Raw genomic sequence first — 16,454 nt, forward strand, 5'->3', positions numbered from 1 at the left:
GCTGCTTGTGCACGTGAGTGACAATCACACAGTATGAACTATCAAAGACGCGATCTGAGAGAAACGCTGATGAGTCGCTGATGCCTGCGAGATATTTAGCGTGCTAAATATCTGGAGCTGTCGGCGATTCAAATCATGCGGTGTGAATTGAGTTTTGACTGAAAATAACATCGGCGATCGCCTACAGCCAATGAGAGAGCAGCATTCACTTGTGTGTGCGTGTGTGTATACCTGCCGCAGGCCAGCGGGAGGCTGGGGGAGAAGTTTAAAGCGCTCATTTTCGGTTTTATTTGGACCCACGAAATGGAGGAAAAACTAGTGGAGGTTTGACAGGACTCAAGAGCAACCGTGTCTGTTTGACGTTTCATACAGAAAGAAATTAGTTTATTATCAACTTTGAGGAGAAATGGCTAATTCCCTTTAAACCCAGGTGAGCAAATATGTACATTTTCTACCCCATTAAAGGCTTCTTTCTTATTATGTAGTTAATAACAAAAGATATACTACGTGTTTTTGGCTGTGACACGTAGTTTGGACGAAGTTGTCGGCGATTCTTACTATAAAGTCATGCAATGTGAAAGTCTCTGTCGCCGATCCATCTTGCAGTGTAAACAAAGCATCGACGAAACGCTGGCCCAGATAGTCATGCAGTGTGAAAACATCTGTGACACGACTACTTTGAAAATCATGCAGTCTGAACTCGGCATAAGCTGAACTTTAATTTACATTAAAAAAATAAAGGACTTTAATGAATTGCAATGTAGTACATCAATTCTTGCTGACTTTTTCACCAGTGCTACTTATAAAAATAGTTTTGCTATAGAATTTTTAAAAAGTATTTGTTAATTTACCACACCAAGGAAAATCATATCACTACAAACTTTGATTTGAGGCTAAAACTTACATAAAAATTAGTGAACTTAGCGACTTCAATGAGGAAAAGAAACAAAATTGCATTAAGACTTGCAAACTGCAAACTCAAATTATAAATGATGGCGAAATACAAAATCTGTATCTTTGCAATATATGAACATACACGCAAAAAATCTTTACTATTTTGAGAGCGCAGGATGATCATCTCGATTACATTTGTTGTAGAGTGGAGCTAATTCTCTATTTGGGGAGCTTTGCTGGCTGCGACTAACCAGCATCATGGTTCAAAATGGTTTCGATGTTGGTTTGTGTTTTTTTAAATGGCATTTGGGTTCATGCTAAATTACGAGATGGGGTCAACAGAGGCCCCGTTTACACCAATATGTTTTAGTTTTAAATGATGTTTTAGAGCAATAAAGACATGCACTGCAGTGTGTGCTCGCGACGGAGCTCCAGGCAGTTAGTGCTTTGAGCACATCTACCCAGATAAGAGCTGTGCACGTCGTACTGTTCATCAAGGATCTACCACTGAATCTAATCTAACTATATTTGTTAAACGAGATATTTAATACATCTTGTTGTCTATATCTAAAGACATATTCCCCGACTTTAGTCTTTTGAATCTATTACTTGTTCTCGAGTAACGTGTTTTGGCTGGGCACAAAGATAAGTTAATATATTAATTAAAGTAGCCACATGATTCTGCGCATTTGACTGAGTGCTTGCATTTTTTTTCTATAATGTATAAATCTATTGTACGTCATACTTTTAAAATGGCCATTATTGATTATTAAAACTGATATTCAGCAAAAGAGACAGGGTGTGTTTTCTATTTTCAATGAAAATGAAAGGAGGCAGTATTGTTATAGGCTTGAAGATGGTGGTCGTATAAATTTACAGCTACATGGCAATAGGCAGTTCCTTATATCATGTTTTTTTTAATTTGATTGTTACGATTGTGAAACAACGTAGCCATGATGATGTGAATGAGGTTATAAAGTACACTGTTCCCTTTAAAGGTTTACCCGACGTGACCTCGGGAGTTTGATTTCCATATCAAACTTATGAAGTCTAAACTTGCAAGGAGAGGATTTTGAGTAGGCTACTTAATATTGAGGAAAAAGCCCCAATCAGATCGAATGTCTGCAGCCCCGCCTCCATTTTTAGATGTCTCAGTTTTCCCCTATTCACACTAACATAGAGCAGCAGCATTTTAAAATGACCTCTTCAGCGTTTTCAAAAAGCTCCATTTTGGTGCTCGAAAACACCAGAGTAGTGTGGAGGGAAGGCATAACCGTAGCAAAACTTATGCATTTTAAAACTAAAATGTATTGGTGTAAACGGAGCCAGAAGCATATAAAATCAATTAACATTTTCTGAGCTCATAACAGGTCTATACTTAATCTTTATGTGTCATCTTTATGCAAAATCAGTTTCTCTGTTGAGTCGATGAATTGAGCCTTCGCTAAGCCACACCCAAATATCGCCACCCACCAATCGTGGTTTAGTAACTGTAGCTACGCGCAGGGGCTCTGTCAAGCTTTCGAGCGAGTGCATATGGATTGTGAAAACTGATTTTAGACTAAGGGCCTACTCACACTATGCCATCCATACCGTGCCCAGGCCCGTTTCCCGAATCGTTTGAAAAGTGTGAGTGCGCTGAATCGAGCTCAAGCACGGTTCACTTGGCTGGCCCTGGCCCGGTTGGAAGAGGTGTGCCTGAGCGCGGTTCACATGGGCCCGAAACTGAAAGCGAGACGTGACTTTTAAGGGGCTGTTTCATATGGATTTATTTATCATTCTTACTGTTCAGTGAACGCAAACTGCCGTAGTTTATTAAAGCTGCGCGCCTTCAGCAAACCTCCACATTCCTGCAGCACGAGAGCTTTATGATTATAAGCGCCAAAAGTGGCGGATCTGTTCAGCGAAATATCTGACTGCGTGTCACCGCATCCCTAAGGACTATTTGGCGAAATATTTGACTGCATGTCACTGCATAACAAACGACTGAAACTATATAACAAGAGAAATCTCCACTGTGCTGCTGAGTGAGAGAGCGCTTCTCACTGAACAGTGCAGCAGCGATGACATAAGCGTGCCGAGGCCCATTTGTGGTGTGAGTGCGGGCCGTTGGGGGAGACAGAAGGGGGACAAGCGTGCTTTGGCCCGGTTCGAGGCAACTGTACCTAGTGTGAGTACAGCCTAAGGCAACGGTGGCTCAGTGGTTAGCACTGTCGCCTCAAAGCAAGTAGGTTGCTGGTTCGAGTCCCAGCTGGACCAATTGTCATTTCTGTGTGGAGTTTGCATGTTCTCCTCGTGTTCGCATGTGTTTCCACCACAGTCCAAAGACATGTGGTATAGCTGATTTGGATGAACTAAAAAATCGGCAGTAGTGTATGAGTTCGCGTGTGGCATCCGGTCTGAAAACATATGGTGGAATAGCTAGTGGTTCATTCCGCTGTGGCGACTCCTGATGAGCAGAGACATATTTTATATTTTTTTAGATTTCAGTTCATTTAAATTCTACTTTACTACATATAAATCTGTATTGTATTTGCTACCTGCAGTTGAAATTCAGGAATTAGTTTTTTATTCATTAAATTACTATTGGCATACAACCCAGAACGGAATACAAGCTAGTGAGGAAGGGTAAATGTAAAAGAAAAAAAGGTGTCTATAATAGGCAACCATTAACATTCTCAATCATTTCGAAGGCAGTTCTGACACAGGATCCCCCAGAAGTTCACAATTAGTATGTAGTCTTTGGACTACGGATGATATTTGAGCTAATCATCTCAGCTGGAAACGACATGTGACTGATCACACAGGCGCTCTGAGAATATATTTCCATGACTACCTCTTTATGTATGTGTATATATGGCTAGATTTTTACATGACTGAAAGTTTGAGAAATTAAGTATGAGGAGGTGTTGATAGTGCTGGGATTTACAGCAGTATTTAAATCGAATCCACACAGTGCTGATTTTCACATTATTTGGGCTGACAGCCACTCATAAAGGCTGAAGAAATTAAAGCAGACAGTAAAAGTCCTGCTTTAACCGGGGAGGTTCACAGATAATAGCATGGTGCTGCAGTGTTTGGGTAGATCACAGGATCAAACACATGAATGTGCACATCCTCAGTAACAATTAACACCACAATTTGGTGACAATGTGACGTTATTTTTTAAAATAAACAGCCTGTAAAGTTGAGCTGATAGCTGATCAAAGCTCACTTATACGCTCACTGCTGCTAATTACAGGTTACTTTTAAAAAAAACAGCAGCTGGAAAGCAAACAGTACATCAGCCATGGCTACAATTCCAGTGATAATATCTGCTTTCCTGGTGCTGCAGATGTGGATGAGAGTGAATAAAATAGAATAAAGTTCTTCTTGTTTCTGCTTTGAATGGCACTGTTTCAGAAAGATTTGCAATTTGCGAGAAAAGAAAATGAGTAAAAGATGTTAAGGCTGAATAATGTATTTGCTGACGGCATGATAGTCAGAAAGAGAGAGGGAAACTAATGCTGTAGCTTAATGAGAATTACTGTATATTGTGTGTATTCCCTTAAAGGTCCCATGAAATTAAAATAAAAGAAATGTAGATGTTAATTTTAGTCGGTTAGTTTTAAGGACATTCGCACTTTAGGAGATATAAAATCAGTAGAAACATGTAAAGCTTGCAGTTTGTCACTTATGCCTAAGTCAGTTAACGTTTTATTTCACATCTCCTCATACTTCAGTTTCTCATCAAAGCTTGACCAATCAAATTCTTTCTAGTATGACGTGTCCCGCCCCTTTTAAGGCGCTTCTCATTTGCTTTTCATTTGAAGTGTTTGAGCTCAATCACTCTCACTGGCCAGAGCTGTGATAAAAACAAAACTCTATTGGCTACTTTTTAAAAAGGGGAAGGGTTTTTTTCAGTTGAGATTACGTCAAACATCAAATAAAAAAATTCCCATTTCAAAGCACTTCACAGGACCTCTAATAAATGCCCACATCAGTAATTTGATAAAATGCATATGTTTATCTCCCAAGTCTGCCACAATAACATGAGCAGTCTCTGTTATGACAGTAAATCCATGGAAAATCCCTCTAAATGGATCCTTCATAGCACAGTGTTTGCCTTTTTGTAAGAGCCATCAACAACACCGGTGTTGTTTCATCTGGCTTTAAGCTAAACCATCAAGACATTTGTGTTCTTCACTAAATCCAGACCCTTCAGTAAACAATCCCAAACTTGTGCTGCCGTTAAGCAAATAAACAGACTGCAAACATGCAGGACAGTTTAGCTCCTCTTTGAAGCATAAACATTAACACAACAAACATTTGTCGAACATGCTTTATCATAAGGAAAAACAATTTGTGATCATGATCCTTATTATTTAATCGCTACTTGATGTATAGTTTATATGCTAGTTTTATTACAGTGTTTTGATGCTTCTGTGGCTTTTAACAAGCTTGAAAGCTCCAGGTGATGTTCGGTGTAATCGCATGAAAAGAACTGACTAGCAGATCGTTTAAAGGGCACCTATGGTGAAAATCATCTTTTGGAAGCTGTTTGAACAGAACTGTTTGTATGTATAGTGTGTTAAAATAGGATCCAAACCCCTCCCATTATGAGGCCCACCACAATGTGACGTAGGAGTGCGGTTTCCCCGCCCACCAAATTGATTGACAGCTGCGTATTAACATGTCTCTGTAGTAACGCATATAATTATATTAGCAAGACAGGATGTCCGCAAAGCAACTGGGATTGAAAGATCTGCTGAGTTCTCTGTGATAATCAATCATCAAGAGTAAGTTTTACTAGTTCAAAACGTTGCTGGTTTGTAATCAATCAAGGCGTTTTTACCATCTTTATTTTTTCACCACAGTCACATGTCAGTATAATTATAAAAAAAGATGCTTCAATCCCAGTTTGTGACTGTTAAATCCGGTTTATTTTGTACAATAACATAACAGATATCCATACAGCAGTAGATATTAATATGTATATCCTGTCACATTTGCCGTGCAAAAACAGTGCAAACAGTTTAAAGTGCGCACTGTGTGTGTGTCCACTCTGTGTGTGTGTGTGTGTGCGTGTGTGTGTGTGTGTGTGTGTGTGTGTGTGTGTAAACTTGGTTTTGATATTGTGTGTGACTCATCATTGCAGAAAGGCTTGAATTAACTCCACAACAAATACATCAAATAATCATTGGGAAAGTTCTTACTGTAGTATTTCTCACAAACGTTATATGAGATTTACTTCCTTCATGTCTGTCACTGTGCTGTTTATCTGACGCAGCCGAGGTGGAGATTGAGGCAAAACTCTGACAGGCATGTGGTAATGGTAACCGGGGAGAACTGGCAACAAACTAGCAACAAAAACAACTACATTGTGTTCAAAGCAGGAAATTCCAATATTCTGAAAGGTAAAATAAATAAATCTGATGAGTGTTTTGAGCTGAAACTTTACAGACACATTCTGAAGACAAAAGACTCTTAAATTTTGAAAAAAGGGTAAAATAGGTGCCCTTTAACATAGCTATTTTTTTGTTCCACAAAATAAAGGAGGTCACACAAGTTTGGAACAAAAGGAGGTTGAGTAAACAACACAAGCTTCATTATGGGATGAACTTTGGATGTCACTTTAAAGAATCAAGCACTAATCATTTCTCCTGTTTTTTTAAGCTTTCAGTAGAAAGATTTGGCAAGCTCTAAAAATCCACAAAATGTCTCTCTACAGGAATGCTCGAGCGTGACGGTCACCCCCTGTATGAATCACACCACACACATTTACCATATAAACCAGCAGTGTAAACCACTTCATTTGGCTGATCGGCTGCAGGCCAACATCTGCATTCCCCACAATACAAGTGCAATCCATGAGTGAAATTGTACTTATTTGCGAAACAGACTCTCAAAAGAAATCTTCATTATGAAATTAAGATTGTATTTTCAAATGGCTGAGACGTGGCAAGTGTGTTCTGGGGCTTGTTTTTCTAACTGCATCCCATCATTCAGAGTGTTTGACAGGGTAAAGGGCAGAGTGAGTGATGAGTGAGCTCCCTGTCGCTTCTGCCTGCCGTATAACACACTCCTGAGGATGAGTGATGGATGGGAGACCTTGGCGAAGCACATCTACTGCGGTCGAATCGAAACTATGAGGCAGATGCAGGATGACAGCAAGGCCAGAATAAATGATCACCCTCCTTCAGCCCATTCGGATGATGACGAACACACGGGTTCTGGGAATTGTGCTCTACCACTACAAGTTTAGCAATAGGTATGGCACAGCAGGGGCGCCCCCAAGGGGTGGCCAGAGGTGGCCACGGCCACCCCACGGTAAACTCTGGCCAGTGGCCACCCCTGTGGCCACCCCAATATAATTTTGCTGTTGACATTATTGATTTAAATGTACTTATAAATTCCCAATATTTAAATAAATAAATAAATAAAATGCAGCCACTAAATTATTGTTGGTGTTACTGACGTAGCTCTCCCCCTCTGGTTCAATGCTGGTGAAAGCAAACTGACGCATGCGCGCAGAAAACCATTCCCGCGCGCCCCACGCACTCCTGTGTGAATCCCGGTTGGTTGTTTCCATGCACACCAATAAAATAGGCGCCGCTCATGTGCCGTGAAACCGGAGTAACAGCCTTTTGTGCAGAGGTGTCGGCACGCAGCGAGTTTTGAAAGTCGACTAAAGTTTATATAATATGATGATTATGATGATGATGATGTTACTTTCACTAAGCATGGCTTTATAAAGCAGAAAGGATGGATAATGAGTCAGGGAGGTAAGACTTCATAACATGATTTCTCAGCCATGATCTGGTCTAAGACCACAGATAATTCTTTAGAATTGTCATAATTAATTTTCATGCAAAAGGTTTCTTCAGTTATCTTGGCATATCACTCCAGTTGTTGTTTTCCAGTAATATTTGGGATTGATTTCTGTTATTTATTTAGAATAATAATTGTATAATAATATTAATATTAATTGTATTTATTTAGAATAAATATTAATAAATTGTTATGTTTATTAAATAACAAATCTAACAATTCAAGGGAGGTGAACTTATCTAGCACATTTTTACACAGCGGATGCCCTTCCAGCTGCAACCCATCACTGGGAATAATAAACTCATTAATCTTCATTATTTTAGACTTGGCATATACCGTATGATGTACTATAAAAGCACGTAAAAAAAGAGTTATTTATACAGTATATATATAAGTGTTTTTAAACTAAACATAGATTTTTATTTGGTTTGACCATGTACTTCCTGAATTATTTCAAGGAATAAATTGCAATATTTCAAGAAGAATTAATTAAATTAATAAAAACTACATTATTTCATTTACCAGATACAAAAATATAACATTACACTGAATTCATTATTTTTTAGTGTGCCACCCCAAGATTTGATGCGGCCTCTTCTGGCCACCCCTAAGAAAATTTTCTGGGGGCGCCACTGTGGCACAGCTCTCTGCATGTGTTTTGTGCACCACCTAGTGGTAAATATGGAAAATGTACAGCTAAGATAAAGGAACCTTTTGCCGTTTTTTATGTTTTGTGGGGACTTTCCACAGACATTATTTTTATCTCACAAATTGTAATATCCAAAAATGCCTTTATCCTTTCTAGCCCTCAACGCAGCCCTGACAACATTCTGTATATTTATATTTTTCAATCAGACAATCAATGAATCAAATTATAAATAATGTATATATTGTAGAATTTTTAAATGCACATAAATTTACAATTTATTTAATTGTTCCCAACCATTTTTTTTTTTTGCCTGAGACCCCCTTTTCCCCTGAAAAACATGGAAAGGCCCCCTCCGCAAATATGGATGACGAAAAGTCCAAATGGATGTCAAAAGATGAACAAATAAATATGACGAAAAAAATGCATGTGGCTGGGTTTGCTTTAGGTAAATATCTTGGTATTTCCTGCACTCCATGTTTCTAGTGTTGCTAACGCTGCGACCCGAAATGTTTAGAGCTTCCTCACCTGGGTCAAGTATGCTTGGGTCATTACTATTAGCTGCTGAAAGTAAATCAGTGAGACTCTGTTATTTTTGTGGAGGATGAATTACAAATTTGTTTATTTTTTGGTCCGCCAGGGTATAAAAAGAACTAAAATAACATGATGGTTCTCCTAATGAGCTCTATGCACAGCTAGAGTTTAAAGGTTCAGGACACCCCGGAGAACTTTTTTTTTATATTAACAGATGTGTGTGTGTTGAGCATCAGTTAAGACAATGTTAGCACCTGTCAGCTTTAATTGTGGGGAAAACTGGATAATTTTGAGCTTTTGTGAGCTAATTTCAGCTTCCGGGTTTAAAATGATTTTTGGGGTGGGATCAAAATCAGCGACGTAGCGCAGTACTGCAAGTGCAATGATGACGCGTCGGTTTCTCATTATTATTCATAGGGGAGTTTTCTTATCCTATGAGAAGAGCCGGCTGCTTAATTATTCATGAGACCTGCCAGACCTGCCAGTGTCAAGCCCGAGCTGAGAGACACGGAAACCACGGCATAGTATTGAGCCGTTCATGAAGGCTCGTATGTGTTTGTTTCCATGATCCACGGGGTTTGTTGCATGTTTTCCCCCGCGATCTTGTCAGGGCCGATCATACAGCAAAGCTGTGTGCGTGCTGCTAGCATTTTTGTCGGGAGAGCAGCACGCGAATTAGAGAATGGCGGACGCTGTCTTTTATCAGGAGTTTGTTTACATTCAGACACATCGCCGTGCTGCTGTGTTTGCCTAAATCCTCCAGATTACCAGCAGGGCTAATGGTTAAAATAGACAGGTCAGGAGACCTGCTGCACCGAGTCTGCTGGATACGGGGATTGAGGGAGAAGTCCTCATTTATAGTGTTTACATGAACACACTTATCTTTATAATGATATAAATTGTGGTTGTCTGTATATGAAATTATGAATAACAAATGTAGCAGGGCATTAAATCACTGTTCATTTCTTTGAATTTTAACTTTGTAAACTATAAACTCATGCGTCTCCTCACGGTTTGTCTCATTTTGTGAGCTAACTGACAACAACAGTTGTTCTCTCCCCTTCTCCCCTGCTGGCCACGCCCACTCCTGCCCGATGCTTGCGGAGCTCCACGCCCATTAATCATGCATCTTTTGAAAAAATTCTGAAGTAGACTTTAACCGAAAGTGGGGGGTGTCATGGCCCTTTAAAAGCCAATGCTAGACTTCCAGTGAAAGCTTAATGTGACTATTTTCAAATTCACAAGGTTGTTTTTACAGCATCGATGTTGTAATGTCATTACAATCTTCTTCTTCTTATTCTTCTTCTTTGGCCTTAGTCCCGTATGGTTGCGGGTCGGCTTTTTGGAACAAGTCCTCCATTTTAGACTTGTCCATATAATAACGACTTTTACAGATTCCGGCCGGCCTGTCGTCTGGGCCTGTCACCCTCATACATTCATACACTCATATACTACAGACAATTTAGCCTACCCAATTCACCTGTAGCATGTCTTTGGACTGTGGGGGAAACCGGAGCACCCGGAGGAAACCCACGCGAATGCAGGGAGAACATGCAAACTCCTCACAGAAATGCCAACTGAGCCGAGGTTCAAACCAGCGACCTTCTTGCTGTGAGGCGACAGCACTACCTACTGCGCCACTGCTTCACCCTTGTACTGTCAACAATACACTTAGGTAAATGCCTTAAGCATTCATTTAGTTGTTCATTCATTTATTTTCTTTTCAGCTTAGTCCCTTTATTAATCAGAGGTTGCCACAGCGGAATGAACTGCCAACTTATCAAGCATATGTTTTATGCAGTGGATGCCCGTCCAGCTGCAACCCGTAACTGGGAAAAATTCATACACACTTTCATTTAGTTGTTCAAGAATAAAATGAGATGAAAGACTGTGTAACCCCTAGTGCTGTCATTAGCAACAGGTTAGCACAGAAACTCCATTGAAAATACTGGGCTAAAATAAACATGTTTTAAAGACATTGTGGGGGGAAATGGAATTGAATGCAGTGCTTCTTGTCTGATTTGGGACCCACTTCATATCGCATATCTAACAGGCAGTGAAGATCGCTGATTTTTAAAGAAATCTGATCTTAAATGTGATCGTTTTGTAATGAAAAACAGTTCACCGCAAGCCCTTGGGCTGCCTGGCTGAAAATTAGGTCTGTTTGCAAATAACAGAGCTCACTGAGGCCCCCTTGTGGGCTAAGATCACCTGTTGGGAACTGCTGGTATACATTTCTAAACATATGCAATTAAATAAATTGTTAATTCATATGTGTATTTAAAAATATTATAATTTAGCATATGAAATATTTAAACACAAATGTTTAAAGGTCAATTTTTATTTTATTTAGATTTATGTGGATTATTTAGCACATACTGAAATGGAGTATGTGGAGATGTGGAATTATGTGATAATAAAAAAAATATTTAATAGAATAAAATCCATACATAATTGCATAAATAAATTTTTTACATTATTTTTTATTTAATTATTATTAATGAATAATTTATTATTTTAATACATTTTTTAAATACTTTTTAAAATATTAAAATACATTGTTTGAAATATTACGTAAAAATACTGATTTCTTTGTAGTCTCTTTTGTATAATAAGCAAAACATGTTTTAAATATTGACCTTATTCTGCAATGCTCTTTTCTGTGATTCACTTGTCTATGGGGAAATGACTTAGAATTACTACTTGCTCTACAAACGGTTGTGTTTAAGATAATGCACATGAACTAAAACAAAATAATAAGAAAATACAAGTTTGCAACATAGAGCAGCATAATAAGCAGTTTTTATGGCTAAAAATCAATGAAAGTAAATGAGACCGGAAGTCTTAAACCATTAAGGTTCAAAAGGCTAGGCCCACTCATACGTGAAAGAATAAGGTCAATAGACATTTTGTAATGTAACATTTGATTAATGCTGATCATTCTGTTTTTTTCATACTTAAATAAATGTTAAAATAACGTGTCATTCCTATAGCAATAAACATTTTATTTATAAATAAGGTATAAAAATCTGCTTGTGAGACTCACGGCTGTTTGATCCAAGCCTCTGGGTAGATGCTGTTCTCTTTCAATAGATTGTGACTGAGATCCAACACCTTCAGGTGGACACACTTGTCCAAAAGCCTGTCCTGGATCTCTACTATTTGATTTTCCTGCAACCTCAGTTCCTGCAAACACACCAAAACATATCAAAACATAAACACCACAAACCTATAAAGAGCAGCTAGTGACTGAAGCATTGACTGGGTTACAGAACTGACCTCTATAGATGGGGGCAATCCTGCTGGAATGGAGCTGAATCTGTTTTTATCCAGTCGTAAATACTTGAGTGCCTTCAGAGGTTTGAAGGCCCAGGGTGCAATGCTGCCCTCGTAGAGAATGTTTCCTGCCAGTTCCAACACTTGTAGGTTACTAAACCCTACAGAAAATAAAATATTATTAGTTACTTTACTCTTAAACAAACGTTTCAGTCATTTTAATTTTTAATTCCTGGACTTACACTGACACCCAGTGGTAAAGCTGTTACCTTACATATAAGTTTCATGCATTACAATATTATACCGAGATAAATCAAGCAATTTTGCTTGTCATGTGATCTCACTGCCTCCAAATAAAAGTACTTTTATACTAAAACTGGTATCATTGAATAACTCCACTCCTGTAGCATATTTTAGAACTTCTGCTCAGTACTACCTAAGCAATGAATAAATGCATTTCTGTGCAGCTGGCATGAAAACAAGACAAACCTTTAAAGACATGTGAAGCCAGATGGGTTATTTTATTGTTGTTTATCTTTAGATCCTCCACAGAAGTGGGCAAGTTTGGAATTATTGTAAGATCATTGCCATCAAGTTTCAGTCTTTTCAGCTTTGTCAGATTCTGTAAAAAAAAAAAAACAAATAAGAAAAAATAAATAATAACTTGGGAATCAGTGATTATGTTCTGTCTGCATTTGGCCTAGTGAATCATGAGCCTAAATAACAACGTGCAATAGTAATTTGCCTTTCAGTGTTGACATAATGCATTTCAAGTAACGCAAGTTATGAAATCAAACATTTTTTCTGGTAAATAGTGAATACACAAATTACTTTTTAATTTTCAAGAAAATATCTGAGTTTCTTAAAAAAGGATCACCAGTTAATTTCCCCTTTATTGAGTGATGATGGTTGTTCTCCTGTCTATGTCTTGAACGAAGTGAACACTCAGTGCAAATAATTTGACATATTGCTTAATTTCAGTGAGGGTACTAATGAACTAGAAATGCGTGTGTAAAGGACATAATCTATGGATGTCATTTCACAACTGATTCACAACAGTGTGTAAATTGATCTACACATAACAAAAAATGTAAATAACATTTACAGTGCATCCAGAAAGTATTTATAGCGCTTCACCTTTTCCACATTTTTTAATGTTTCAGCCTTATTCTGAAATGGATTAAATGAAATTATTTCCTCACAATTCTACACACAATACCCCATAATGACAATGTGAAAAAATATTTTTTGAAATTGTTGCAAATTTATTAAAAATAAAAACTTGAAGAATCAGATGTACATAGGTATTCACAGCCTTTGCTCAATACTTTGGCAGCAATTACAGCCTCAGGTCTTTTTGAATATGCTGCCACTAGCTTGGCAAACCTGTCTTTGGGAATTTTTGCCCATTCCTCTTTGCAGTACCTCTCAAGCTCTATCAGGTTGTGTGGGAAGTGGAGTTGTTCAGCCATTTTCAGATCTCTCCAGAGATGTTCAATAGGGTTTAGGTCTGGGCTCTGTCTGGGCCGAGTTGTTTACTGAGTTGTTGTGAAGCCACTCCACTGATATTTTGGCGGTGTGTTTGGGTCATTGTCCTGCTGGAAGATGAATCGTTGCCCCATTCTGAGGTCAAAAGCACTCTGAAGCAGGTTTTCATTCAGACTATCTCTGTACATTGCTGCATTCATCTTTCCCTCTATCTTGACTAGTCTTCCAGTTCCTGCTGCTGAAAAACATCCCCACAGCATGATGCTGCCACCACCATGCTTCACTGTAGGGAGGGTTTTAGCCTGGTGATGAGCGGTGCCTGGTTTTCTCCAAACGTAACGTCTGGCATTCACTCCAAAGAGTTAAATTTTAGTCTCATCTAGAGGTCTGCATCCAAATAAATCGCAGGAGCGGTCGGTAACGGGTTTAATTTGGGACGGGAGCGGGCTGTCTAGCAATATCGCGGATATTGCTATGCGAATGAGAGAGAGAGAGAAAGCTTTGCCTGTGTGTGTGCTTGGTGCTTGTGTGTGTGTGTGTATGTTAGTGTGTGGCGCGCGAGCGAATGAGAGAGAGAGAGAGCTTTCCCAGATAGCAAAAAACACTCGGGCCAGTTACAGCTAGATTCTCATCCTGCTGGAAAATTACCACTCGCCCCGGCTCCGGCTGCCGGACTTGGGCCGGATGCTTAAGGACTCACTTTTCTGTAACCTTCCCCAGCCGTGTGCCTCGAGACAATCCTGTCTCAGAGGTCTACAGACAATTCCTTTGTCTTCATGCTTGGTTTGTGCTTTGACATGCACTGTTAACCCTGGGACCTTAGATAGACAGGTGTATGCCTTTTCGATTCATGTCCAATCAACTGAATTTACCACAGGTGAACTCCAGTTAAGCTGCTAAAACATTTCAAGAATGATCAGCGGAAACAGAATGAACCTGAGCTAGCTCAATTTAGAGCATCACGGCAAAGGCTGTGAATACTTATGTACATGTGATTTTTCGGGTTTTTTATTTTTAATAAATTTGCAACAATTTCAAAAAATCTTTTTTTCCCATTGTCATTATGGGATATTGTGTGTAGAATTTTGAAGAAATAAATGACTTTAATCCATTTTAAAATAAAGCTGTAACAAAAAAAAATGTGGAAAAAGTGAAGCGCTATGAATACTTTCCAGATACACTGCATAAATGCAACCCAAAATAACTGTAGACACCTGTTACTACAAATGTATATTAATGTATTTTCAGGAAATGTTTTGTGTTACATATTTTTGCAGATTAATGCCATCCTAGCGCAAACATTTTTGGCCAAGCACATTAGGTTGCCGTTGGACAAATGTTTACTAGGATGTTGTGTTTGATTTGAAAACATTTGAAATACTGTAGTTCTAGCTTAAATGTGAACATGAACATGTATTTACTCATATCACATGCATGAAACAGATTTGGTTTAAGTTTAAGTAAATAAAATGTGAAACTGAACTGTGTACTTAATATATGAAGTGTTCAGATGTAGAAACCTCTAAATGCCACCTGGAATTTTCTTTTTTATCAGCCTCTTATGATTATGGTCCGTTATTTCTTGTTGAAAACTATGAAAACAACCTATTTTTTACCATAAAAGTGAAATAACTGAATCAAGACATGGAAGCCTGAGAAAAATGGTAATATCAGAAGAAAAATTCAGAAGCCACTTCAAGGAATTTGTATCTGAACTCTTCATATTAATTGCTGAAGAGAGTTAAACTTTCTTTTCTTGCATTCTATTGTTAATGTAATGCAGAAAGGTTTGTTTGAGCTTGTCTGTACAGATATCTATTTACATTTATTTCAGCTTGAAGTTTATTCCCTTCACATTTCACTTCTGGTGTAAAAGGGCTTTAATTTGTTCCAAAAATTAATATGTTTGTTTGTTTTTAAATATAAAAAAATAGGCCCAGTAGAGTTGACAAAGTAACATATACAATTAATTTCCTTAAAAAGTAATAAAGTACATTGCAAACAATAAACGTTATTTTACAGGTAATTCTGTCAAATTGTTTTTAGTGAAGAGTGTTTTTAGTGAGCATTGCGACGCGGTTTCCCTTGCTGTGTTTGACCCTTTGCTTTACTTTGTTTGCCACCTTTACGATTGGGATTATCTGTATGCACCTGTTTGTTCCTGTTTCAACCTTTGATAGCAAGATTATTTTCTAAATAAACTGCAATTTGATCCTCAACCTTGTTGTGTATGCGTTGTGTTTTTGTTGTTAAATGACCAAATGTGTTATTTGTAAAAAAAAATTTTAAGAAAGAAAGAAAGAAAGAAAGAAAGAAAGAAATTAGATATATAACAGTTTTGTATTTTTTCAAGCAAATTGTTTTGGAGTATAACCTACATATCCTAAGAATATATGTTACTATAGTATTTGGTTATATTTACAGTGTTTTATAACAAAAGCAATTATTTGTACCTACGCTTTTTTAATCATTCTTCAAAAAAAGATTCTGTTTTAAATGTATGTTAAAAGTAAAAAAAATTTGCAAATATTTAGATTTCATGCATACATTAATTAATCTGTATAATCACATTAATGTGTATAATTACAGTAATAACCTGCATAATTACAGTAATAATCATTATAATCACATAATTAGTATGCATAATAACCTGTATAAACAGTAATAATCTTTAAAATCACATTAATTAATCTGTATAATTACAATTATATATTATATATTTACAGTAATCATTTTTAAAATGACCAATAGTATCTTGATGCAGCCTTTGTGATGCAATGTCAGACACAATGCACTAAAATGAAGC

General features: G+C 37.8%; 1 protein-coding gene across 5 annotated transcripts in view; it reads right to left on the bottom strand.

Moving 5' to 3' along the window:
* Positions 1 to 16,454, bottom strand: part of si:dkey-32e6.6 — a 42,448-nt gene that overhangs the window by 10,807 nt on the left and 15,187 nt on the right. For all 5 annotated transcript variants that reach the window (XM_087306953.1, XM_087306954.1, XM_087306955.1 and 2 more), the window contains 3 exons: positions 12,650 to 12,782; positions 12,164 to 12,321; positions 11,931 to 12,070 (listed from right to left, as the gene is read on the bottom strand). In XM_087306953.1, the coding sequence (XP_087163079.1) occupies positions 11,931 to 12,070; positions 12,164 to 12,321; positions 12,650 to 12,782 (431 nt within the window). The remainder of the gene's footprint in view (positions 1 to 11,930; positions 12,071 to 12,163; positions 12,322 to 12,649; positions 12,783 to 16,454) is intronic.

The sequence above is a fragment of the Danio rerio genome, chromosome 23 (genome assembly GCF_052040795.2).
Source record: "Danio rerio strain M-AB ecotype USA chromosome 23, GRCz13ab, whole genome shotgun sequence".
NCBI classification, from domain to species: Eukaryota; Metazoa; Chordata; class Actinopteri; order Cypriniformes; family Danionidae; genus Danio; species Danio rerio.